Source organism: Nicotiana tabacum, chromosome 17, assembly GCF_000715075.1.
Source record: "Nicotiana tabacum cultivar K326 chromosome 17, ASM71507v2, whole genome shotgun sequence".
Taxonomy (NCBI): Eukaryota; Viridiplantae; Streptophyta; class Magnoliopsida; order Solanales; family Solanaceae; genus Nicotiana; species Nicotiana tabacum.
This window is the reverse complement of record NC_134096.1, coordinates 71,498,590-71,526,178: the sequence shown is the minus strand read 5'-3', so window position 1 is coordinate 71,526,178 and position 27,589 is coordinate 71,498,590. Positions and strand designations below refer to the sequence as shown.

The following is a 27,589-nucleotide window of genomic DNA, read 5'->3' as shown; positions in this document are numbered from 1 at the left end:
CTAAACATGATAGCTACACATATTAGAATAACTTAATTAAGAATAAAATAGATTTGTACTCATTAAAATGGTATAACTCAAAATAACAGGAAAACATGTTGCTGCTCAGTAAGAAAATCGAGTTTTTACCACAACTAGCCAGTGTACGTACTCGTCACCTCACGTACACGGCGCTCACATATCACAATAGTTTCAAATCTTAAGGAAATTTCCCCAACACAAAGTTAGGCAAGCCACTTACCTCGAATCAAGCTCAATCAATCGGTCACAATGCCTTTCCCACGAATATTCGACTCACAATAGCCCAAATCTAGCTAAAAGCAATTACATATCATAAATACAACCATAATAGACTCATCTAATTAATGAAATCAATATTTTAACAACAATTCCGAAATTAACTCAAAAATCGCCTGTGGGGCTCACATCTCGGAATCGAGTAAAAGTCGCAAAATACGAACACCCATTCACTCCCGAGTTTACTCGTACCAAAATTGTTCAAATCCGATACCAAAATCTTGATCAAAACCCCAAAATTCGGCCTAAGAATTTTTCTCAATATTTCACCCCAAATCCGAAATTTAATGATGAATTCAAGCATAGATTAGTGGAATATAACCATAAAGGAGTTAAGAATCGTTACCCAATCGATATCTCTGAAAATTCCTCAATCCCTCGTCCAAAATCCGAGCTCCCAACTTAAGTTTTTGATAAAAATGGCATAACCTCCGTTTTTGGAACTTTAATACTGCCCAGACGCGTCCTTCTTCGCGAACGCGGCCATACCCTCGCGTTCGCGAAGTACAATTTACTTCGGCCCAAAAATCCTCCATCGCAAACGCGATGCACATGCCGCAATCGTGAAGACCACTCATCTTGACCCTTTGCGAATGTGGGATCTCCATCGCGAACGCGAAGCACGAAATCTCGCCAGCCTCCAGTTCTTCTTCGCGAACGAAAGGACCATATCGCAAACGTGTAGCTTCGAGGTTCCACACCTTCGCGAACGCGAAAGCGACATCGCGGACGCGAATAGTAATTCAGCTGCCCTTCCCAGATACCTTACGCGAATGCGAGGACTCCCTCGCGAACGCGATGAAGAAAATGCCTGCAACAGAACACTAGAAATCTGCTATCTTCCAAAGTCCAAAAGCGATCCGTTAAGCATCCGAAACTCACCCGAGGCCCCCGGGACCTCAACCAAATATACCAACAAGTCCTAAAACACCATACGAACTTAGTCAAGCTCTCAAACCACATCAAAAAAAATGCTAAAATCGCGAATCACCTTCCAATTCAAACTTAAAGAACTTGAAACTATAAAATTCTACAACTGATGCTGAAACCTATCAAACCACGTCCGATTGACCCCAAATTTTGCACGCAAGTCATATTTGATATTATGAACCTATTCCAACTTTCGGAATCAGATTCCGACCCCGATATCAAAATCTTCACAACCGGCCCAAAACTCTAAAAATTCGATTTTCGCTATTTCAAGCCTAAATGAGCTACGGACCTCCAAAACACAATCCGGACACGCCCTTAAATCCAAAATCACCTAACGGAGCTAACGGAATCGACGGAATTTCATTCCGGAGTCGTCTTCACACAGTTCCGACTACGGACCAAATCCTAAGGCTTAAGCTATCATTTAGGGACTAAGTGTCCCAAAACACTCCGAAACTCAAAACCAATCATCCCGACAAGTCTCAATAGCAGAAATAGATATGGGAAAAGCAGTTAATAGGGAGATCGGGACTATTACTCTCAAAACGACCGACCGGGTCGTTATAGATGAAACATACAATTACAAATTATATATTGAGTGAGAGTTACATATCAGAAAAATCAAACAAATCAAGTAAACAAAATAAAAGGGACGTATTCCACTTAGTAATAATATTAAGGGACCAAATAAACATGCAAAGTCATACAACGAAACAGAAATGCAGATTTCAAACTCCTCGTAATTAAAGACTTGGAACTGAGGAGGAGGCAAACTCAAGGAGTTCCTCATCGCATTCAAATGCAGACATATGTTGTTTCTGCAACATCACTCGCGCCTCCACGCCTCGCCCAGTTTGGTAATCTTTCAAGAAGAAGAAATTCTTGAAAGGACCAGTTCCTAGATACACTCTTTCAGGTTTTCCCCATCCAAAATCTACACTGTAGAATGGGAATTTGCAAAGGTTGCTGCAAAAATACATAGTAGTAGTAGTACAATTTTCATCTTTTTCTTCAAATGGTAATTTTCCTTTTTTCATGGAATCTACTATTTCTAAGACCAGTTCATTTTCATCAACTTGGTCTTTCTTGTACGCTACCTCAACTTCCTTCCTTAGATTATGAACTAATCTTGGCAACTCAATATCTTGCGTAGCTGCTGTGGAGAACACGGATAAGAGATTTCCAATTGCACTTCGTGGTAGACGAGGTTTGATCATAGTACGTACATTTAAGTAGTGAACCAACTTAGATGGTTGTATATTTGCAGAACATGATGCTGCTGCCTTTGTTGCAGATTTGTAAAGAAGTGCACTAACAACTTCAGCCCGTGTTGGGTTCTCTACTCCTGATTCAACTGCTATCTTCAATCCCAAAAAATGTCAGTCTTTTTTTGCAAGAAAAAATTATTTAAGTAGGTGAGACATTTAAGAGTACCTTTAACAAATACATTCAGATCGCTCTATAACAATATCGTCATATAACAACCATTCACTATAAAAGCCAAATTTTCTTTGGAACCAATTTTCATGCTATGTTATAATATATGTTCTTTATAACAACATTTCGCTATAACAATCAAAAAAATCAGAAACAAACAAGGTTTTTCTAAAGAGGTTTGACTGTACTCTATAGTTGAGACTACTCCCTTCGTTTGACACTTTTCTAAATTTGGAAATAAATTAATTTGAACTTCTGACACCTTCCTAAATTTGTAACAATTAACTTAAGCTTCTAATTTACCTTTAATGATAAGTTTTATAGTCACACAAATATTAAGATTTAATTTTTTGTTCTTTCTTAAACTTCGTGCAAAGGTCAAACTATGCCATATAAATGACAACGAGGGAGTACCGAATATCTTTCTAAAAAGTAATGTGCACAAATTTTAAAAGACATAAAAGTGAACTGGTGGTAGTATTACCTTAGCTTGAAGAGCATCCAATTTGACGGTTGGAAAAATGAGTCTTACGCACTCACCTACAAATCTAGGAGAAGGAACTACAAATCTACGATCACGAGTGACATTAGCCCAATGATTAAGAAAATTAATCACAGAGCAACCATCGCGCGATAAACATGCACTAATGGCTATTCCCCCACAATCAAACTTACTTAATTGAACCACAAGTAAATTACCACCTTCATAATTATTCTTCCAAGGCAAGTCCTTTGGAAAAACTATACTCTCTGCATCAGTTGCATGAGGATGGTTAAGGATTTCAGACATAGGACAATTTATTTTAACACTCAAGAACTCAGCTCCCATGTCATTACACTCAACAGTAGCATTGTCTCTCAATATTCCAGCGTAAGGATAGTAAGAGACTAGAGTTTGTGACAGAGATGTCTGCAACAAATCAGCTATATGGGAAAGTTGAGAATTGTTTGACTCTTCTCTTTGCGGTTTAGGGTAAAAAAAGGCCACAGGAATATACATATTACTGAAGGATTGATCGACGAAAGATAGCTTGTAAAATCTAAGTGTAGAAGGGGTGAGAGTAGAAGGTTTGATGAAGGATTTGTCACAAATAGAAACAAGTGATGGTGATGATAATAATGCCGACACTACTAGAAATTCGCTAAAAACCGACCAAAAATATCGACCAACGTTGGTCGGTTATGGTAAATTACCGACCAAAACGCGACCATTACGGTGTGGACGGTGTTTTGATGGTCGGAATGGCTTACCGACCAAAGTTGGTCGGAAATTACCGACCAACTTTGGTCGGTATATTAAAACGACCATCTGACAAGTTTAATTACTTACCGACCAACTTTGGTCGGAAACATATTTTATTAATTTAATTTTACCGACCAAAGTTGGTCGGTTTAACTAAATTATATTTTTTTTATTAATTATTAAAATTAAAAAAAACCGACCAACTTTGATCGGTAATTGAAAATATATATTTTTTAAAATTAAACATTACCGACCAACTATGGTCGGTAATCTCAACAATGCAAGCAAAATACCGACCAAAGTTGGACGGTAGTGTTGAATTCTGGGAATTCAATGTTCATTAACCGACCAACTTTGGTCGGTATTTTGGAATAATTTTTTTTTTTTATTAAAAATCGACCAACTTTGGTCGATTTTTCTGGGTTTAATTTTGACATAAAATGCCTGTTTTGGCAGCTAAACCACCTGCCAGCATACCAATACAAAAACACAACAACAACAACAACAACACAACAACAACAACAACAACAACAACAACAACAACAACAACAACAACAATAACAAAAATACAACAACAACAACACAACAACAACAACCAAAACATTTAATTAATACTTTAAAACTAACAAATTAAAGTTCAATTGAACATAAAAATCCAAAACCAAGTTAAAACTAATTACAACTAGTTCAAAACTGGTTCTATTTGTCTAGTTCAAAGTATATAAAAGTCAAGGGGTGTTTTGTACAACATCATCATCACCGTCTGATGAACTTTCATCTACAAGACGATATAGAGAACGGTCTTGTGGAGGACGGGAAGCACGATCACGGGGAGGACGGGAGGAACGATCACGAGCAGGGCGGGAGGAACGATCACGTGGAGGTCGACCCTCTGGAGATGACTCACGAGATCGGGGCAACGGAAAAGCTCCACTAGATAGGAGAGTTCTGATCTGAGCTTGCATGCCAAGGAATTGAGCATCTCTAAGCCTTTCTCTTTCCTTGGCCGCTTCTAGCTCTGATGTGAGCTTTGTCACTGTCTCCTGCATAGCGGAGAGGAAGTCCCTATTCCTCGCATTCCACACTTATAGCGATGGAAGTTTTTAGTAGGAAGCCCGTATACCTTCCCCCATTTTGGACCGCCAACAGACTCCAACCATATTCGTTCAGCATCCTCGTCCGAAGGTTGGGTTGGCTCACCCGATTCACCAGCTGGATGACTACGGATGAATTCCTCCACGTTACTTTGGTAGCGACCCTATATTATTTTAAATTAAATCAGTATTTTAAGTTTTTTATAAAAGTAAATTATAATACTTAAATAAAATTGAAAGCTTACATATGCAGTCGAGGCCCGGTCCTCAACCCACCTATCTTGATCCCCCTCTTTCTTCTTCTTCACAACATGTGTCTCCTTGAATAGCTCATCATGACTCATTGGACGCTCATACTTCTTTTACTGAAAACAAATTAATTTAATTAATAAACAGAATAGATATACTTAGAAAAGTAAAATAATTTAAGCAATTACGTACCAATCTTCTTTTTATTGTCCCTAGGCTGATCGCACCTCCAGTGTGCAAGGAGCCTCCCTTCTCGGATGCGCAAGCTTTCTTTCCTTTTTCGCTCCTCTCTAAGAACTCTGCGGTAAGCCATTGCCTTTGCAAATCATTCCACAAATTCTCAAGTAACCAGCCAGGCCTCTTGTTCTTCTTTCTAGCATCCGAGAAAGCATCCGCCAATCTCTTGCGAGCTTTATGATGAAAATTTGTAGCCACTTCCGCGCTATAGCGATCTTCCCATACACACTTGCTCTGTATTTCAAAAGTTAAATATTAGATGGAAACATCATAAATATAAATTATTAAACTGTTTAAAAGAACATTTATACCTTAAATTGATTGAAAATTTGCTCCTTCAGTGAGAATGGGCAATCAGTCCAAGTCGCATAAGGGCCATCATAAAGCTTTCTGATGGCATTGGTGATTATCCTCGTAGTCTTATTACCCGGCCTGAACCTGCAATTTAACAATAAAAATACATTAATATCTTAGTAAAAATGTTACAAATCAATAGACGCAAAAATAATGAATAACACTTACCCATCACCCTCAGGGACTATGATGATCCTGCCATATCGATCATAATGCACTACCTCGTCATCACCATCCGAAGCATGTGTATCAGAGGCATGTGAAGACGGTGTAGGCGGGTCAGAGCTAATGCCTCCCAGGCGAAGGCCTGCAATAGATGGAGTCGATGATGAAGATGGTTGCGATCCCTGTGACTGCGACATAGCTGGATGCGACCCAAGTGGATGTGATACCGATGGCTGTGACCCGAGTGGCTGTGACCCGAGTGGCTGTGACCCGAGTGGCTGTGACATGGGTGGATGCGATCCATGTGGCTGTGATATGTAGGGATGTGATCCATGTGGATGTGATGCAGATGGCTGTGAGGCAGCTGGACTGTATGTCGGACGTATAGTCCTGTGGCCCTGTGATGGAAGACTGGGTGTCTGAATGAAGGTGTACGGCTCGTGATGCTGTGGCAGCTCAGTATAGCCGTGTGGTGGAGGATAAGACATAGGCATCTCTGAAAAGGGTGGACAAGAGGGAGTATTATTTTCTACCCTCCTCTTTCCCTTCCTACCCTTTTCTCGACCCCGAGAACTAGTAGGGTCATTGTTACCTTGACCCTTGCCTGCCATCTGCATAATATAATACACATTTAGATTGAAACATATAAGAAACTAGCTATAAAACGAGAGTGCTTTAAAAACCAACTTTTTAATCCTCATCGACGTATTGTTCCTCGTCCGAGAATTCTTCGTCCTCACTTGTTTGAGCTTCATCAATTGATTCTTCATCCTCATTTTCTATAATTGTTACTTCATTTATATCAACTTCTTCCAATATGCGTTCAGGATGTTCCAAATCATTTTCTAACTGATCGTCCACTATTTGGAGAATATTGGAGATATCGTTTTGATATGCAACATCTAACACATTTTCGACTTTCACCCTACCTACAGGCTTAGTTTTTATTACAACCCACCAATTGGACTTATTCCGCCGCAATGGATAAGGAGCATAATACACTTGCCTAACGTTATGTGCAATTATGAAAGGATCATAGCGATCATACTCCCTCGTATGATTAACCTCGATTATGTTGTATTGGTTGTGTACTCTTGTACCTCTTGTTGGATTTGGGTCAAACCACTTGCATCTAAAGAGTATCAATTTCTTATATGGCCAACCTGTATATTCTAGTTGTAATATTTCTTTGACCACACCATAATAATCAATATCTCCAACTTGGTTGCCATCACCACCTTGAACCCACACCCCGCTGTTGTTGCTATTTTTATTTTTAGAGCAATCCTCTGTATGAAACTTATAACCATTCACTACGTACTTAGACATTGTTGTGACCTGAAGCCCAGGTCCCCAAGATATATCTTTCAAAAATTGATTTACACCATTATTTGGATTATTTACCTACATAGAATTAAAAAAAGTCATAAGTTAGCACAACTTATGAATCAATTTTTATACATTCACTACATATGTATATATATATATATATATATATATATATATATATATATATATATATATATATATATATACACTTACAAACTGTTTGAACCACGTATCAAATCTCGTATATACAGCATCATAGCCAAATTGACCCACGAAGTGACTGTGACATATCAAATATTTTTAGTAGTTGCATCAATATGTAGTCACAGTAAATTTTACATTTTGATAACTAATAAATCAATACTTACTTGAGAAATGGTACAACTTCGGGACAATTTAGCAACACATGAAGTGTAGCTGACTTGTACTCCATATCACTCAAACTTCTCTTTCTAACATCCTTAGAACATCGGCCTGGTTGATTGAATATGGACATTGGTGGATATAATGGATCATTCACACATTCGACCGTGTGCCTATTGGGCCTATTCCTAGAACATGGCACGTTACTCTCAAAATAATAAGAACAAAAATGTGCAGTTTCCTTTGCAAGATAGGCTTCGCATATAGATCCTTCAATCTTATTCCTCTGCTTAACAAATTGTTTGCATTTGCCAATTTTCCTACATAATCTCATGTTAGCCAAGAACATTCAAATAAAATAGAATATTACATCAAACTTATAATATTACCTCTCAAAGGGATACATCCATCTGCATTGAACAGGCCCTCCAAGTCGTGCCTCGTGTACAAGGTGTATTGGAAGGTGTTCCATCACATCAAAGAAACCACATGGGAATATTTTTTCCATCTTACTAGAAATTACACGGATGTTCTGGTCTATCCGAAGTAGGTTTTCTTCCCTTAATGTGGTAGAACACAAGTCTTTGAAAAACAAACTAATCTCTGTGATGGGTTTCCAGATTCTTTCAGGCAAACCACAAAATGCAATAGGCACTAAGGTCTCCATGAAAACATGGCAGTCATGACTTTTCAAATGGCTCAACTTCCCTACCTCCATATCTACTTTTTTTCCAAGATTCGACGCATAACCCTCAGGCATCTTTAATTTCGTAACCCAATCACAAATTTGTCGTCTTTCCTCCAAAGTGAATGTGTAACTTGCTTTGGGCTTGAACACCTTACCATTGTTTGCTGTCTGCAAGTATAATTTAGGCCGCCTGCAATATTCTTGTAAGTCCATTCTAGCCTTCGGGTTATCTTTTGTCTTACCTTTAACATCCATCACTGTGTTGAACAAATTATCAAAATAATTCTTCTCAATATGCATGACATCAAGGTTGTGTCGGAGAAGATTATCCTTCCAATAAGGCAACTCTCAAAATACACTCTGTTTCGTCCAATTATGATTAACACCATATCCGGGGAATCTATAAGGTGGAGCCTCAGTAACTTTACTGAAGTTCTGGACCCTCTCCCAAATTTCCTCACCTGAAAGTATCGAAGGTGGAGAATCATATTCCACTTTATTCTTTTTGAATGCATTTTTCATCCTTCTAAACTCATGATCATCAGGCAAGAATTGACGGTGACAATCAAACCATGATTGCTTTCGGCCATGTTTCAAAGTGAACGCTTTACTATTTTCCATGCAGTAAGGACAAGCTAGCTTCCCAGCAGTCATCCACCCAGACAACATTCCATACGCAGGAAAATCATTAATAGTCCACATTAAATTAGCACGCATATTAAAATTCTGCTTGGTTGATATGTCATATGTTTCAACACCATCATACCACAATTGTTTTAGCTCATCAATCAAAGGTTGCAAATATACATCAATCAAACTTTTCGTATTACGTAGACCGGGGATAATACAATTTAAGAATATATATGGACTAGTCATACACAACTCAGGTGGTAGATTATAAGGTGTAAGAAAGACAGGCCAACATGAATATAGTGTCGCAGATATAGAAAAAGGCGTGAAGCCATCGGCACACAGACCTAACCGAATGTTCCTTGGTTCACTAGCAAAATCTGGATATGTCCTATCAAAGTGCTTCCAAGCTTCTCCATCTGAAGGATGACACATAACACCAGGTGGTCTTCTATTTTCAAAATGCCATCTCATATGAGGAGCAGAACTCATCGACGCATATAACCTCTTTAACCTAGGTATAAGAGGTAAATAATGCATTGCCTTGACAGCGACCATATTCCCACTGGAAAGCCTCTTGAAACGAGGCTTTTCGCAAAATTTACAACTGTCTAAAGTTGCATCATCTTTATAATATAACATGCAACCATCTTCACAACAATCAATTCTCATTGACGAAAGTCCTAACTTAGAAACCAATCTCTTCGCCTTATAGAAATCACCAGGTAAGTTGATATTAGGGTCAACTAGTTCACTCATAAGGTCAATGAAATAGTCCATGGCTGCTTGAGAAATATTCCAATTAGATTTGATACTTAGTAATCTAACTGCAACAGACAGCTCAGAGTGCGGACTTCCTTCACGTAGTGGACGACTAGCTTCCTCTAACTGTTCATAAAAACGTTTTGCGTCATCATTAGGAGTTTGTTCAACATTTTCATTGGGCTCACCCCCAAAAGCATCCACAACCATATCCTGAATTCTAGAATCAAGATTCGTATTCTCCACCGACCTACTACTTTCACCAACAACCATGCTATGAAATATCCCACGGCTACCATCGATCTCTCCATGATTAGTCCACACAAAGTAATTCTCTATAAACCCCTTCCTATAAAGATGAAGCTTAACTTCCTCCGATTTTTTAAACTTCATACAATCGCACCTGACACAAGGGCACCTAATTACTCCTTCACTTTGGTATGGTGGAAGTGACATTGCATGTCTAATAAAGTCATCAACCCCTTCTACAAAATCCTCCCGCAATCCCCGCCGATTAGGATAATTTCTATTGTACATCCAAGTACGATGTTCCATCTATACAAATAAAACAAGAATAAATTAATTTATTCTACAATTATAAATTAATTATATCTTTTTTAGTTAATTCAAGATAATTATTTTTTCCTAATTACACCAATTTATATCCTAAAAGTTCAATTCATATCCAAAAGGTCCAATTCATATCTTAAAAGTTCAATTCATATCCTAAAAGTTCAATTCACAAGAACAAATCCTAAAAACTAAAATTTCAATTCATATCCTACGAGTTTAAACATAAACTAACTAAACTAAAGAAATTCAACCCATACCCTAAAAGTTCGATTCACAACAACAAATTAATTTATTCTACAATTATAAATTAATTATATCTTTTTTAGTTAATTCAAGATAATTATTTTTTCCTAATTACACCAATTTATATCCTAAAAGTTCAATTCATATCCAAAAGGTCCAATTCATATCTTAAAAGTTCAATTCATATCCTAAAAGTTCAATTCACAAGAACAAATCCTAAAAACTAAAATTTCAATTCATATCCTACGAGTTTAAACATAAACTAACTAAACTAAAGAAATTCAACCCATACCCTAAAAGTTCGATTCACAACAACAAATTAATTTATTCTACAATTATAAATTAATTATATCTTTTTTAGTTAATTCAAGATAATTATTTTTTTCTAATTACACCAATTTATATCCTAAAAGTTCAATTCATATCCAAAAGGTCCAATTCATATCTTAAAAGTTCAATTCATATCCTAAAAGTTCAATTCACAAGAACAAATCCTAAAAACTAAAATTTCAATTCATATCCTACGAGTTTAAACATAAACTAACTAAACTAAAGAAATTCAACCCATACCCTAAAAGTTCGATTCACAACAACAAATTAATTTATTCTACAATTATAAATTAATTATATCTTTTTTAGTTAATTCAAGATAATTATTTTTTTCTAATTACACCAATTTATATCCTAAAAGTTCAATTCATATCCAAAAGGTCCAATTCATATCTTAAAAGTTCAAATCATATCCTAAAAGTTCAATTCACAAGAACAAATCCTAAAAACTAAAATTTCAATTCATATCCTACGAGTTTAAACATAAACTAACTAAACTAAAGAAATTCAACCCATACCCTAAAAGTTTGATTCACAACAACAAATTAATTTATTCTACAATTATAAATTAATTATATCTTTTTTAGTTAATTCAAGATAATTATTTTTTTCTAATTACACCAATTTATATCCTAAAAGTTCAATTCATATCCAAAAGGTCCAATTCATATCTTAAAAGTTCAATTCATATCCTAAAAGTTCAATTCACAAGAACAAATCCTAAAATCTAAAATTTCAATTCATATCCTACGAGTTTAAACATAAACTAACTAAACTAAAGAAATTCAACCCATACCCTAAACTAAACTAATTCATAAATAATTGACTAATTAACAAAACTAATTAGTTAATAAAACTAATTAACAAAACTAATTAAAACAAGACCTAAACCCTAATCCTCAATAAAATACAATGTTCAAATAATTGAAACACTAATCAATTGAAACTAATTCATAACTAATTAACAAAACCTGGAAATAATAAATAAATGGGTTGTAATTCAAACCTAAAATTTTTAGGAGATGGAGAAGGAGATCGAGGGGCGGCAGTGGCAGTGGCAGCGGCGACGGCAACGGCGCGGCGACGGCGAGGGTGAGGGCTGGACGGTGAGGGGGAGTGCTGGGAGAAGGAGAGAAGGGAAGGAAGAAGAGGGGAAAAAATTTCAGAGAAATGGGGGTTTTTCCCGTTTTTCACTTCTCTGATTTTAGAATTACCGACCAAAGTTGGTCGGTAATTTTGGTCGGTACATTAAGTGTTGACCGTTTGACCAAAAACCGACCAACTTTGGTCGGTTTTTTTAAAAAAAAATTTAAATTCTTTAACCGACCAACGTTGGTCGGTAATTTTAAATATAAATTCTTAAATATTATAAAATATTTTAAATAATAAAATAATTATTAAAATTTAAAAAATTGGATCCAGATTACCGACCAACGTTGGTCGGTAATCCAAAATTTTCTTGTCTGACCAGCTATTGACCAATTTACCGACCAACGTTGGTTGGTATTTTAGTTTTAAAAAAATGTAAATGTTTTTTTTTCCCAGTTTCCGATCCGTCCAACCTGGACGGTTTTTGGTCGCTTTTTTTGACCGACCAACGTTGGTCGGAAATAGTTGGTCGGTTTTTAGTAGATTTTTAGTAGTGCAAGTGATTATGTAAATATGTGATTTCATATCCTTAGTATTGTGTTCTTAGTCAATTTTATTAAGAAAAAATATATATATATATATATCAATTAATATGCCTACGCCATTTTGATGCATAAACGGACACATATATATACACACAATTGGAAATTAGTATGACACTATGACTATATACCCTCACACAATAAAATACTAAGTATGACCAATTAGGTATATGTACACTTACCTGGTAAAAAATAAAAGTGAAAATTGATATTTATAGGTTTATCTATGATGACTCCTTCGATCTTAATTTATGTGATGATATTTCTTCTTATGTCTAAAAATGACATATTTTTGTATTTATAGTTATTGTATCTTTAAATTTTATTTTATTCGTAATTAGATAATTTTAGCCGTACAATTTATGACTTGTTTTAAATTACAAGTTTCTTATGTCCTTATTTTATTTTTTAACTTTTGAATGTAAATCAAACATTGTCACACTAAATGGGACGGCGAGAGTACCACTATAGACTATAATCACAAACCAAGATAATTGGCATGTTTGGATGGTTGTTACATATCGTTTCATAATGTATCTTATCGTATTATATGGTATTGTATTGTATTGTTTAATGAATATAATATTTGGATAGACTGTACCATTTGTCATCGTTTTATGATATCACGCACTAGCAATATGAAGAATAAACTTGCAATATTAAAAAAAATTATGATACGAGGTAGAATTATTATATAAAAAGATATGAAAAAGGATAAAATAAGATTATTTATTAATAATGAAGGGCGAGATGATAGAAAAAATCAGGTAACGACGCGACCAAACCAAATCGGTCGTTACATAAAATGGCACTTTTCGTCGTTACGTAACGACAAATTTAACGATACGATACAATAAAAATTAAGCAACAATAAAAGTAAACATTGTATTTAAAGTAACACTACGATACAATACAATACGTAACAATCATCCAACCAAGCCGTAAAAAGAAAAAAGTGAACCAAAATGAGCACTCTAAAGGATTGATCAATGCAGGATCAAATAGTATGGTTGAGGAATGACGGTAGTGATCTTTTCATAAATGGATGGATACAAGTTGCTGGAATCTTAGTACAGAGACGATCCACATATACGTCTTATTTTTACTGTTATATCAAGAGTTACTTTATGTATTGCTTGGCTTAAAAAGGGATGATGGATTTGTTTTATAATTGGCCCAATTTCTGGATCCCGATTTGATATAAAAAGCACGTGCCAATTTACAATACACTGTTGGAGCCCAATAATGGAATGGAATTGTGTGGAGGATCTTTTTCGTGCGTGGAGCCGACGGCTATAAGCGACTATTTTATTGCTTGTTAAATAAATATCACAGTATTACTATAGTAAATATTTTACAAAAAATGTGAAATTTAAAAAATATTTACCACTTGATTAACCAAAGGAAAATAAGATGCTTCTCTCGAACAACTATATAATAATAATAATAATAATAATAATAATAATACTAGTAATGGCAATGATAATAATCTATATACTATATTAAAAGTACGAAACCTTTAGCGAAATATCGTTCACTTTTTTACTTTTTAAAAATAGATCTTACACTGAATATAATAGTTATTTATAATAATTATTTTCTAATATTTAGGAATTCAAAATCAACTAAAATTTATGTGTTACATCATTCCTTATTTGAATCATGTAGGAGTCCTAATATTTCAACTAATCAAGAATCACATCTTCAAAGTATGTTGCCTTCGTTAAACGACTTCCGCAATTGGAGATTTCCTTGAACATATATTTTTTTTCTCTTTTTTCATCAAGTCTATTTATTTGCAGTGTATTTATGTCAGTTTATCCTTCATTCCCTTGCCTTTTATTTGAGTTTTTTTGGGTCTAAAATTAATATTAGTTCCACATAATTTTGGCATCATGTCTGTCAATGGTTCGGTTCGGCCGGTTATTTTATAAAATTTGTACCATACTAATTTTTCGGTTATTCTATTATGTATAACCAAAATTAGATTTTTCGAAATCGTCCCAATCATGCCGGTTTCTCTTCAGTATCGGTACGGTTCGGTTAATTTTCGGTATTTTTTTAAATATAATGTAAAATTCACCAGTAGAAGTAGAATGCAATAACATATGTTCTTTTATAGGATTTAGCCAAACTCTCTAGACATTTTTACTGTTTAAAGGGTGATGAATTAAAAAAATGAAAGATGGCTAAGTAAATTATTCCTTTTTTGAATTAGATAGGAAATTTTAAAATTTAATAATTTAAATTTTAATTAAAATTTATCTTATAAAAATATTTTAAAAAAAGAAATATTTAACTTCGAACCATATTTATAATGCAAAAGCATTCTAACACGAAGGACAAGATTCTTTTCATAAAACCTATAACATATATATTCCTCAATCATAACTGGTAGTAGAATTATCGTGATATGGTTACGTGATATGAAATTCATGGTGTAAGTTAGCAATCAAAAGTTCTGAAATTAGTATTTAAAATGTGTAATTTGAAAAAGATTTTGCCGGGGTGGGGGGAGGGGAATTAAAAATAAAAAAAAAAAAAAAAAAGTAATTGCGAGGGGAGAGGGTGCAAGGTAGGGTGGATGACTGGATGGTGCAGAAAAATAAAAATACAAAAAAAAAAAGGTAAAAATAAAATTGGGGGGGGGGGGTTGGGGTGGATGGGTGGTGTAGAAAAACGAAAAAAACAGAGTGGGACAACTTAAATACCTTGGTTATAATTTTTAAACTAAGATACAAAAATTAATAATGGGGCAACTAAGTAAATTTCTAGATAAGTTGGGTTGAGATCCTTTTGTTTTGGATGAGTTTCGTGTGTTGTATTTGGGCTACTTCGTGGGTCAGAATGAGCTATAAAAAATAATAGGTTAACTTGGGTTCAGCCCAAATAAATTCATGAGCTAAAATATTTGTAGTCCAACTCATTAATCTTTTGGACAGGTTGGATGAGTTTGGGCTCAAAATGCCATCCCTAATCATAACCTACTTTTCGAGTATATTGGTAAAACTCATACTAAGTAAATAGAAGTTTGCATTAAATGAGGGCATGTACGCCACAACACACCCATATATTTATAACAAAATATAGTTTTGATATTATGCAGGTTATTTTTATTAGGAACAGTATCTATGCTGAAATAAAGTACAAGTGAAATTATTTTTCATAGAGAATTACAAATTAAAGGTTGTGAATTGTAATTTTTGTCTACAATTTCTCATGTACAGTTATCAGTTCAAATTAACTTATTTAAGAATTTCGCATAAGGTTTTTGGATGATTGCATTCTATAAGAAAAAGATTAGTTATGATCGCATAAGGTACACGCGCAACGAGCGTATACTGAGACTAGTAATAATACTAATACGAATGATTTTTTATAGCTTACCGTAAGTGATGGCCGGAGCTGCGAGATTACTATATTCATAAATCATACTTAATTCATAAGCAAGGGATTCGAGAGATGAAAATGATTTTAAGGATTGTAAGACGTTGGTCGAGTAGGAATTAGAGCGCCCAAGCACTAAAGTCCGTACACAACTCATTCTTTTGCTACCTGTTAAGCAGTGCAAATGTAAATCATATCTTCTTCGTTACATAAGAATGAATAGATCTTTTGTGTTACATGAGAAAGAATGGTTCTTATTAAGTGCAATGGATAGATTTTCGGTACATTTATAAGGTACACAGTTAGTGTGCTTATCAAATTCTTGACGGCATTTTGACGTTACTTTAAATATAAAATGTACATTATTGATTTCTGTTGTAATTTCATATATTTTGACGTTATTTATCCTAATTGCTTATTGTTTGGATGCTAATTTATGCGACAATTAAGCTTAATAGAGTTTATCTTACGTGTAGGAATGTTTTGACATGAAATGGAGAAAAGTTGCACGAAATGGTATCTCAAAGCTACAAAATGGAGCAATAAAAAAAGACGTGCAAGGCAATGAAAAGTCACTGTCATAGACAGTGCAAGGGTTTATCCAGGGCATTGTCATTGGCGCCTCTGATAGCGCCTCGCGGGGTAATGTTGGCGCCTCTGTGTCTTGCGGAGTAATGTTGGTGCCTATGACAATGCCCCGCGCCGTCGATGCTCATCCAAGCCATTTTTATTTCCTCATTATGTTTGGACGTGTAGACCTCAGCCCCACCATATAAATACCTCTTAAAGTTAGTTTTTGAAGGGTTAGACATCATTAGAGAGGCAAGAGGCTACGAAACACTCTCGAACACGAATCACAAGAGTTTTTCTCTCCGCTTTCCTTTAATTTGTAGTTGAATGCTTTTGGATATTATTATGATTATTTACACAATTATGAGTAGTTAAACCTGTCATCTAGGGTTGATGGAACCAATTGTTAGATGAAGTCTCTTGATTGCGTATTGATATAATTAAATCATTTTTACTCTCTAACTGTTCAACTAAATATTTCTTGTAGTTAATTGGAAGGCCCTTGATTAATCGTGTCTAGTTATTTTATGTTGCTTGAGAAAGAACACTTGATTAGATTGTTGTTGATGAACTACGCCACTTTCAAATAAGTTAAGAGATTAATTATTTGGATTTAAAAGCGGGATTAGAGTTAACAAAGTGTCAAGACCCAAAATCCGCGTGCCGTGATAGCGCTTATCTCAATACTAGGCAAGTCGACAACCTCAATAAGCCACAATTTCTTTTAAATTTGAAAACATAATATTTAAATTTAATAGAAAAACTCCATTCATACTGATATAAATACACTCCCAATACCTTGTGTCACTGAGTACATAAGCATCTAAATGATAATATAGTCTGATTGATAAAATGTTGGGATTGTAAGCGTGTGTAGCTTAAAGAGGGTGAATGAGAAATGGAGGGAAAATGAAATATTTGAATTTCCCTCCTTGGCAAAGGGACATTGTCCCTTATTGGAGGAAGAAAAGGCTTTTGATGGGTATATATATAATTGCTCTTCTTCTAGCTCTTAAAGAGTTAAGAAGAAGGCAAGCCTCGCGCCGTCGTCGTCGTCACTCGCTCGGCTCGGCTTCGGCTTCGTTCCTTTCAATTATTTAATTAATTAATTAAATAATTAACGAAAAATTCAATCTGGAATAACCCATGACCCGCGATCCGGTCCGGTCAGGCCCGTTTTCTTTCCCGGATTATTTTAAATCTATTTTTCCGTAATATTTCAAACAACATGTTCCAACAGCCATGGCTGTTTCTGAAAGGTTGCAAACCTTTTCAGAAACAATGCCAGCAACTCTATAAATAGAGTTTGAATCCCAGAATCTTTCCTTACGAACGAAATTTTCTGATCTTCTTCTTCTTTTTCTGCACGAAATTTTTCAGTGTGTTTTACAGCCTTCGAGTGGCTCGCTGTTCACCGGCGTTTTGGTACCAACACTCCGGTGAGTTAAATCGTTCGATCCTGGGAGGATATATTCCAGCACCTCGGGTACTTGAGGGGAATAATTTTCTTAAGGACACACTGTGTATTCAGTGGGTTCGATTTATTCTTATACTATTTTTTCAGAATTTATTTCGTTAAACAAGTATTACTAACTTTTTGTTTTGTTTATATATTTCAGAAATTTTAATTGTTTATTACAGCAATACAGATTTATAACATAAAATATTATCTGAAAATATATAAAACAGTACAAACAACTGAAAGGAAAGAAAGAGAAGGTATGCAGATGCCAAGCAACTACCTCGATAGTCTCCAACATATAAAACTCTAAAATCTAGCAGCCGCCGTATCCGGAAGTACCTGGATCTGCACACGAAGTGTAGAGTGTAGTAAGAGTACAACCGACCCCATGTACTCAATAACTAACAAGACTAACCTTTGGGCTGCAAGTAGTGACGGGCTCCACAGGTACAGTCCAATATAGAAATAATAATACATAAATGTAGACATACTTTCAAATTCAACAGTTAAACTCAGTACAAATAAAATAGATCAATTCTGAATGATATGAGGACTATGACATCTCTATATCTGCATGCCAATATATATGTATGTGATGCACCTCAGAGGAAACCTCACGCTCAGTACTGTATATGGCCAATCCAGCCTAGGGAAGATCCACCCCATATATATATATATATATATATATATATATATATATATATATATAAACTGACAGTCAGTCACTCAGTAGTGTATAAAGTCAATCCAGCCCAGGGAAAGAGATTCTTATATATCTTCCTTCATCCCTATTTAGATTCTTAAACTCAAAAGAAGAATCCCTAAAAAAAAATTCAAGTAAAAGGAATAAAGAGACGCATGGGGGCAAAGGTGGGGGTGCGGACAAGAAGAAGGATAGATGGGTGGGAGGAAGTGTTGGGTTTTTCTTTTTATTTTTGGTTTTTTATCTCTTCCTTATTTATATATTTTTAATACGTTTTCCATCAAAATATCATATTCACTAGCCTTTCAAGTGTGGTTTGCACAGAGTTTAGCCATGTCGGTTATGTTACCTCCACGTAGACATGGTCTACGGCCAAAATGATTTATTATTGTGCAAATGTATAAGTTGAAATGTTTAAATGGGAATGTTGTAAGTTTATATACTGGATGACAAACGAGTGCAAGTTTAGATGGCTCTTAGGCTATTTTACTTTTTTTTTTAAAGTCTAAATTTTAATCATTCGGATCTTACTCATTAAGTCTGTTTATTTTTTTTATTTCACAACCACTTAATGGATCAGAATAAATCTGTATGATTAAGATCTATAACAAAAACTTAATTTTATTAAGATGCTATCATCCACATTCACTACTAACTGTCGGCACCGCCTACCATTATTAACCGCCGCCGCCACCACCATCGCCACCATCCTCAATCATAATCGCCACCACTATCACCACCCACCACCCCCACAACCATCATCCTCAACCATAACCACACACTTACCCACCTAAACAACCACTACCAACCGCCATATCACTATCATTAACCATAGCCGGCACCGCCCACCATTATAAACTACCATTACCCGCCATCACCTTTCTCAATCATAACCACCACCAACACCCACCATTATTAACTATAAACACCCACCACCACTATCGCCATCCACCACCATCCTCAACCATAATCGATTATCGCTACCAATCACTACTAACTACTACCTAGAAACCACCACCATCAACCAAAATCACCACTGCCTCTAGTCGGCACTCACAAACACCTCCGTTATCCAGCACTCACAAGCACCTCCGTTAGCCATCACCACTACCTCTATATAATTAGTATTTTATTAGAATTTTGTGTTTATTAATTTTTAAATAAAGATAAATTTTATATATTCAGATATTAAAAAAACAAACAGTCTTAATTATTTAATAATCAGATCTTAATACACATCCTAATATTTAGATGTGTATTTAGATTCAGATGTCTTAATCTTAATACGCATTTTGATATTATGCGTTTTAAGGTAAAAAAATGGTCAGAGGAATATACATATTACTGAGGGATTGATCGACGAAAGATAGCTTGTAAAGTCTAAGTGTAGAAGGGGTGAGAGTGGAAGGTTTGATAAAGGATTTGTCACAGATGAAAACAAGTTATGGTGATAATTATAATGCCGAAGCGGCCATGGTTAATGAACAAATAACACTACTTCAATTCCCTACAGATTAATTGCCTACACCATTTTGATGCATAAAATGACACACATATATATACACACAATTGGAAATAATTGGTATGATACTATGGCTATGTGAAAACACATAGCCATGGGTCTAGATATCTCGTTCGTACATATCTTTTCTTTATTTTTCCTAAATTTTCGAGAAATTCGGGGATCTCGAAGTTTCTTTAGGGATTATATTAGAAAATATAGTCCGAAGAATCTCGATAGTAATTTTTTCTAGTATACATAATCCTCTATGATCTACATTTTTAAGAATCCAAAATATTTGTCATTGAACTTTTTAATCTTAACTTTCACTTCTTCTAACGCCATTTCTTCACAAAATAATTAATATTTTTTACGTCAATAGTACATGTGAATAGTAATCACGACTAGTACTCCTTATAGGAAAAATATCCAACCATATAAGGTAGACAACACTCATTATTAATGAACAATACTTTTACTATTAATAAATAGTATTTTTACTATTGTGAATAATGCTAGTAGTGATGAGCAATAGTGTTGCACTATTCTTGTGAATAGTACATTGCACAAATAACGTACTTTTTTACCATAATTATATTATCTGTGTTCTGATTCCAATTGTTGGGAAGCATGTCAAACTAATAGGATTGAAAAAATTAAAAGAAAAAAACAATAAATTGCAGCAGACAAGATAAAATTTATTTGGTTCAGCAATTGGCCACAAAGAGATAGAGGGATAGATTACCTAACTCCAACTCTCCTTTTGTTAGGGGTGGGTGTCGGCCGGTTCGATTCGGTTTGTTCGATTTTCGATTTTCTATTTGATGCACCAATAACCGAACTAAAATTAGTTCGGTTTCTTCGGTTTTTGTTAATTCAATTCGGTCGATTTTCGATTCAATTCGGTCGATTTTGAACAAATTACATCAAGTGCTTTCCAATATAACGAGAAAGTTGCATCCAACTATAATAGCCTTCATTTGATGTTCGAAACAAAGTCTTCTGCTAATAGAAATGATTTCAATTCCTCCGTGTTGACACGATGCAGCGTGACCATGCATGATTCTGGTAAAGATCTGGATATGATAGTACATTTGTATAATTTCTATTTTGTTTCTTCCCAGTCTTTCCCCTTAGATAAATGTTCAGCAGCTTTCTGTTATTTTAAAAACATATATTTTGAAGTAAACTATCTCAACTTAGTTTATTCTAATGTGCAATGATTCAATGAAGAATATTGCATGAGTTTTCATCTAAAGGTCTTAGTAGATCATTTTGAATTTACTACATTTGTTTGAAAGCGGAAAGACATGCTCGAAAAAACTATGTCCTCTACGAAAACTTCGGTTTTTCGGTTTAACCGAAAATTGAAGTTGTAAAACTGAACACCGAACCGAACACCGAAATTATAAAAAATATAAACCGTAAACCGATCGAATAAGCCGAAAAATCGAAACCGAAAAAATTAAAGTTTACGGTTCAGTCAGTTTTTTCGATTTGATCGGTATTATGCCCACCCCTAGCTTTTGTTATGTTAGAAATTTCTAACTATTAATAAGAGGGAATAAGCACAGAGGAGGTCAACATATCTGCTTGGCATCTCAAGGGTGTTTTGATAAATTCAATTAAAATGGAGCAATGTGATTGGTTAAAAAGGTATCTTACTGTAGCTTCCATATAAATCTTTGAGTTGACTCGACGAAATTGCCCCTTGCTTATCTCATCATATATCACCATAGTTTCCAAAAGCTTTTATGGAGATATGGGTCCCATTTGCAGATAGCTATTTGTATTGTACACAACTCATTGAAGAAATGGGGCCATTTAAAGTTCTTATTCATATGTGACTAATGCTGCTTTAATTACTCTTGGGTGTAGTCTTACACTGTTATCTATACGTAAAAACTAGTATTTGATTTGAAGTACTGTAATTTAGTTTGAGTGCACTAAATGTGAATTAAAAGTGGAAGACTACATAAAAATATTTAGAATTCCAATGATCTTTTATACGTATATTAAAGCATAATTTAAGTTATCATCTTTTACGTCAAATACTTTTGTTTAGAGAAAATAGTATAGAAACATACAAAGAGAGTACTTGAATGAGAAAAAAATAATAGAATATTTAGCAATATGTATGAGTTTAACATAAATATCTTAAGGTTAGATTATATTATTAGTAGCTTTTATTCATTTACAGTTGTATATGAAAAATGATTAATTAATGTGAATTCCATTTAGGACATCATCAGAAAAGGTGGAAAAAGAATTATTTGAAGTTGGAATTACATAAAATTTAACTTTCGCCTTCTCACAAATTTATAAGTCTCATGTCTAGCTGATATTTTTGGCGCATGTAGTCTCGAATTTTTCCTTCTCAAACCTGAACTTCATAGTAAATAAAAAATATATTTTTTCGTAGTTTTTTTTTAATTAAAACTCATGTCTTTCCGTCATAATAAAGAAAAATATATCTAACTTCAGCATATTTATTTTTAAAATCTTATAAAATAAAATTAAAGTCCTTTCTTTTTGGTAAACAAGGGAAGCTCATAGTTTTAAATTAAAATTGATCTTTCATTTCTATCACTGTAAATTAATATTAATCTAACTTTAGCAATACCCATTTCTCAAAATATTATAAAAATAAAATAGTAGAGAAAAATAGAGTCCAACTTAACGTGAAAAAGAAAAATAAGTAATGACCTTGCTTGCAAAGTTATTTTCCTAATTAATATTTAAATAGCTTTACTTGTGTCTTACTAATACATTTAGTAGGTTTCATGAACTTCCCTATGATTGAAAATACGTTTTATTTGAGCTAAATTAATTTGACAAAAGTAATTATGACTTTGAAAAAGCAAGAAGGCTCTAATTAGTATTTTTCCAAATTATCCTTGAACCAATAAATGATCTACAAAATATGAGTATATATAAAGAGTAATTTAAGAAGATATAAAGGATAACTTAGTTAAATAACACTTATATTAATGCTATTAAATGATTCTTTTAATGCACGTGTCAAAAATTTAGAAGCATTTATTTTGAACGAAAGGTAGCATCAGTCTAATAAACTATTCATAACTATCTTAATAACTTAATATTTTAAGTAAAATTTTATATTATCAGTACATATAAATTAAGAAAAAAAATTTAAACATACTAATTAACACAACCTAAGCATTGTATTATTCCCTTATTAGTTTTTTCAGAAGAGCGAATAAGCTAGCAGGAGGTCAACATGTCTGCATAGCACCTCAAGGGCGTTTTGATAATTTTGCTGTGAAATTGAGCAATGTGATTAGCTAAAAAGGCATCTTACTGTAGCTGCCATATAGATATAGTGATTAGATCGAATACCCCATGCTTATCTCACCATATATCACCACATTGACATGGGTCCTAGCTGACTCTTTGTTTATCATTTTGCTAGGATACGAATTTTCTTACAGCCATGTGTGGCAACTCTTTCAAAACATGGGACCCATGTGATAGCCACGTGGCTATTGCTTTAATGTTTATTGCATGTAATCTTAGTCTGTACCGTAAATTGTTTGACTCCCGATACTATTTGCTTTAATTTAAGTACAATAGATGTAGATTAGTAACCGCCATTTCTTCCAACGCCATGTAATCTTCTCTTCACAAAAAATAATATTTTTTTATGTAAAAAGTGCATGTGAATAGTAACCCGAATAGTATTCCGTGTATGAAAAATCATATAAGGTAAACAATCCTCCTCTTAATGAACAATATTTTTACTGTTAATAAATAGTACTTTAACTATTGTGATTAGTATTAATATTGATGAGTTGTAGTGTTATATTATTTTTGTGAATAGTATATTATATTAATATCTTATTTTTCTATCATAATTATACTGTTTATATTTTAATACCGGTTATTGAAAGCGTGTCATACTAATAGAAAAGAAGAAAAATTAAAAGAGAAAAGTAATAAATTACACGATATGATAAAATTTAGGTAGTTAGGCAATTGGCCACAAAGAGAAAAACTTTTTATTATAGAAAAAAGAGAAGTTGTGGTGGGGTGATTTACAATAGGAAGAGAAATGCGTGTTTATAGGTAGAGAAACCGACTGAAAGTTTCAGCAAAAATGTTAACATGCAAAAATAATATTTCTACGCAACAGGACGGCACTGCAATATGTGGAACGCTTCTACGCTTCTTTCTTTTACATTTGCGATCTTTTCACTCTGATCTTCCTTTAATTCTTTGTCTGTTTTATATGTCTTTTTCTTTTTTCTTTCTTGTCTGATTGCTTCTTTTCTTTCTTTGACTTTTAATTTTTTTTCTTTCTTTTACAAAGAACATGGTTTGCTCCCATTAGGAACTTGTACAAAAGTTTGCATACCGCTTGATGATTTCATACCGACAATTTTTTTTCTGATCTCAAATTGACCCGTTTGTATGATTTATGCTCTTAATCCTCAATCTGCATTGTTAAGAGTTAAGTAATATACACATTAAGTTACATTTACCTGTTGTACTAGGTAACTTATCTTATTTTTATGATTATAATTAAGTATGGAATATTTGATTTTCGTCCTAATTAGTAAGACTAGCACTGCAACAATAAACATTTACTTCGTCAGGATCGGACTATTGAGAAACTCATTGATGTTACTCAAAAAGATTAATGCAACATAACAACTTCAAAGCACATACAATTTGTTTAACATTATTAAAGGGTCGTCTGTTTTAAACGGGTTAGGAGAAAATTTTCAAAATAAAGTTCTGCTTAAAATAATACAATGCTTGATTGGACATATTAGAAAAATTAATTCCCGCATAATAATATACTTTTAATTTGATTCTATTAGAAAAAAATAAATACCGCACAAACTACTGTAGAGTTTAGTTTCTGGTATTAATTAATATTCATATTAAACTTTGCCAAAAAATTATATACTACCTCCGCTTATGTGAACTTATTTCTTTTTTGGTCCGTTCCAAAAAGAATGACTCATTTTTAAATTTGGAAATAATTTTGTTTAAACTTACAATTTTTTCCTTAATGAGAAGCTTTTATAAGAACACAAATACTCTGGGCCCTTTTTGAATTATTTAGGACCACAAATTCTAAAAATTTTTATTTTTTCTTAAATTTCGTGTCCAGTCAAACAGATTCACAGAAATTGAAACGAGTATTGTTTTATGCAAAATAAAATATAAAATAAAACGAGTACTATGTGGTTGAAGACAGAGAGACGACGAGATCTATCTACTTATCTAGACAACCTGGCAGTCAGCGTATGGATAACTTTTATGGAATATATGGGACCCAGTTAAATTCATTAAATCACAGCCTTTTGGAACTATTGAGCAGTTCGAGTAGAACTTGGTAAATATCAAATTAACGTACCACAACAAAAAAAATTGATATTTGATATTAGATATTTTGACATTTGATATAGTCTTTGGTTTAAGTTTTTAAAAAGAATTGATATTTGGTATTTAAAAATAAAATACGCAACTACCATATCGATCTTTGAAGGATACGATGAAATTTTTTTCCTTGACTTCAATTTTGGAATATTTTCATTCGAGATTGGAACGACCAATGTTATAACGGAGGAGAGAAGGTGAACCAGCTTCCTTTGGTCGCATCTCCCGTCTGGTCAACTAGCTTTCGCTCCTTCCTACTTACTTGATTATAAGGAAAATGGTCAAATATACTCTTCTACTTTGGTATATTGTTCACATCTACCCTCCGTTATACTATTATGTCACATATACCCTTACCGTTAGCCAAACTTTTTAAAAATACCCTCCACCTAACGGAAAGCCATCAAATTAAAAAAAATATTTTAAAAAAATACATTAACTCACAAACCGTTAAACCCGTCATATCAAAATATGGAACCTAGATTTATGAGATGTCTTAACACAATTTATTCATTTAGAGAGAGAGAGAATGATGGTGGCGGTAGTATTAGTAAAAACTTATATTTTGGTTCTTAGTTGTTCATGGTGGCATTTGTATGGTTATAATATGACATCCCTTTGTCTAATGTAATGCACACTTGATAGTTGGTTTGTATGTTGGTAACAACTGATATATACTTTAACAATACTTGTATTTGGTTAATACATGAAGTTAGTGTGCTTATGTTAAGTTACTTTCCAACTTGGTGGTGTACTTTCTTTTATTCTTGATGAATTCCTTAGAATGTAGCTTGATATTAAATTGAATCTCTTATAATTATTTTATAATCTTTGTTCATTATAAGTTCAGTTGTTACTAGTATTATCGACAAATCACGCCTTAAGAACCAAAGTTAGAGTCCAAGCTATTTGTCGATAATACTAGTATCCCAAGTGCTTAAAGTAGAATAAGAAAATCATAGTGCCTAAATACTCATCAACAAAGGCTCACAATTGGAGGAAGAAATACCTCGGTAGATGCCTTAAGACATCAGAACTGTCAACCTAATAAGATACTATAAACATTCAAGTTATGATGGAAAGAAAATCATGGTGAATACTCGGTACAGTTCGATATGACGAAAAAAAAACAAAGAGAAAAGATAGAAGAAGAAAAAAGAAATTGGAAAAGGTAGAATATATTAAACATACAATAAGGATATTAAAAGAATTGTGACCAAATATAGAATATATGATTGTCGGTATTTTTATATTTTTTACTTCTTCAGTTCAACAAGTGACTACCAAGGAGATGACTAATCTTTGAAAAAAAGTACAGTAAATAAAAAGGGTTTAACGAGTTATTAATGAATTTAAAAAAATAAGTCTTTTTTTAATTTGGTGACTTTCCGTTAGGTGAAGGGTATTTTTAAAAAGTTTGGCTAACGGTAAGGGTAGATGTGGCCCAATAGTATAACGGAGGGTAGATGTGAACAATATACCAAAGTATAGGGGTATATTCTACCATTTTCCCTTTATTATAATATAAGCTTAAGTTGTCGATGTCGCCGAAATATATACTAAATTATACAATACACATTATCGATTAAACATAAATATTAAAGTTCTAAATTTTAATTTTCGTTATTTTTTATGATTTTCTTTAATAAGATGCTATCAAATGAGAAAGGCTAGAGGTTCAAATGGGGTTGACTAGGGATAATGATATTGGTTGGCAATAGAAAGCTCAAACGGGCCAAGGAAAGCCTACATTCGTTATTTTTATGGTTATCAAATGAAAAAGGTTAGAGGCTCAAAGGAGGTTGACTAGGGATAACAACATTGGTTTGCAATAGAAAGCTCAAACGGGCCAAAGAAAGCCTACAATCATTTCTCAAACCAAGCAAAACTTAGGATTTTGCCTTGAAGCACATTCGGGTCAAATTTTAGACCATTCGCA

At 33.8% G+C, this 27,589-nt stretch overlaps 1 protein-coding gene across 1 annotated transcript; it reads right to left on the bottom strand.

Annotated features, from left to right (window-relative positions):
- Window positions 1-1,961: 1,961 nt before the first annotated feature.
- Window positions 1,962-4,988, bottom strand: LOC107809352 (acyltransferase Pun1-like). Its single transcript, XM_075235647.1, has 3 exons — window positions 4,948-4,988; window positions 3,152-3,809; window positions 1,962-2,591 (listed from the first exon to the last, which is right to left on the bottom strand). The coding sequence occupies exons 1-3, from the start codon at window positions 4,986-4,988 to the stop codon at window positions 1,974-1,976; spliced, it is 1,317 nt and encodes a 438-aa protein (XP_075091748.1). The 3' UTR covers window positions 1,962-1,973.
- Window positions 4,989-27,589: the final 22,601 nt, after the last annotated feature.

Excerpts from the sequence above, each read along its gene's own strand:
- LOC107809352 (XM_075235647.1), bottom strand. The coding sequence starts at position 4,988 with ATGCGAGGAATAGGGACTTCCTCTCCGCTATGCAGGAGACA. Across the intron at positions 3,810-4,947 it reads TCTCCGCTATGCAGGAGACA|CGAATTTCTAGTAGTGTCGG; the intron begins GTGACAAAGCTC and ends GTCGGTTTTTAG. Across the intron at positions 2,592-3,151 it reads TGGATGCTCTTCAAGCTAAG|ATAGCAGTTGAATCAGGAGT; the intron begins GTAATACTACCA and ends TTGGGATTGAAG.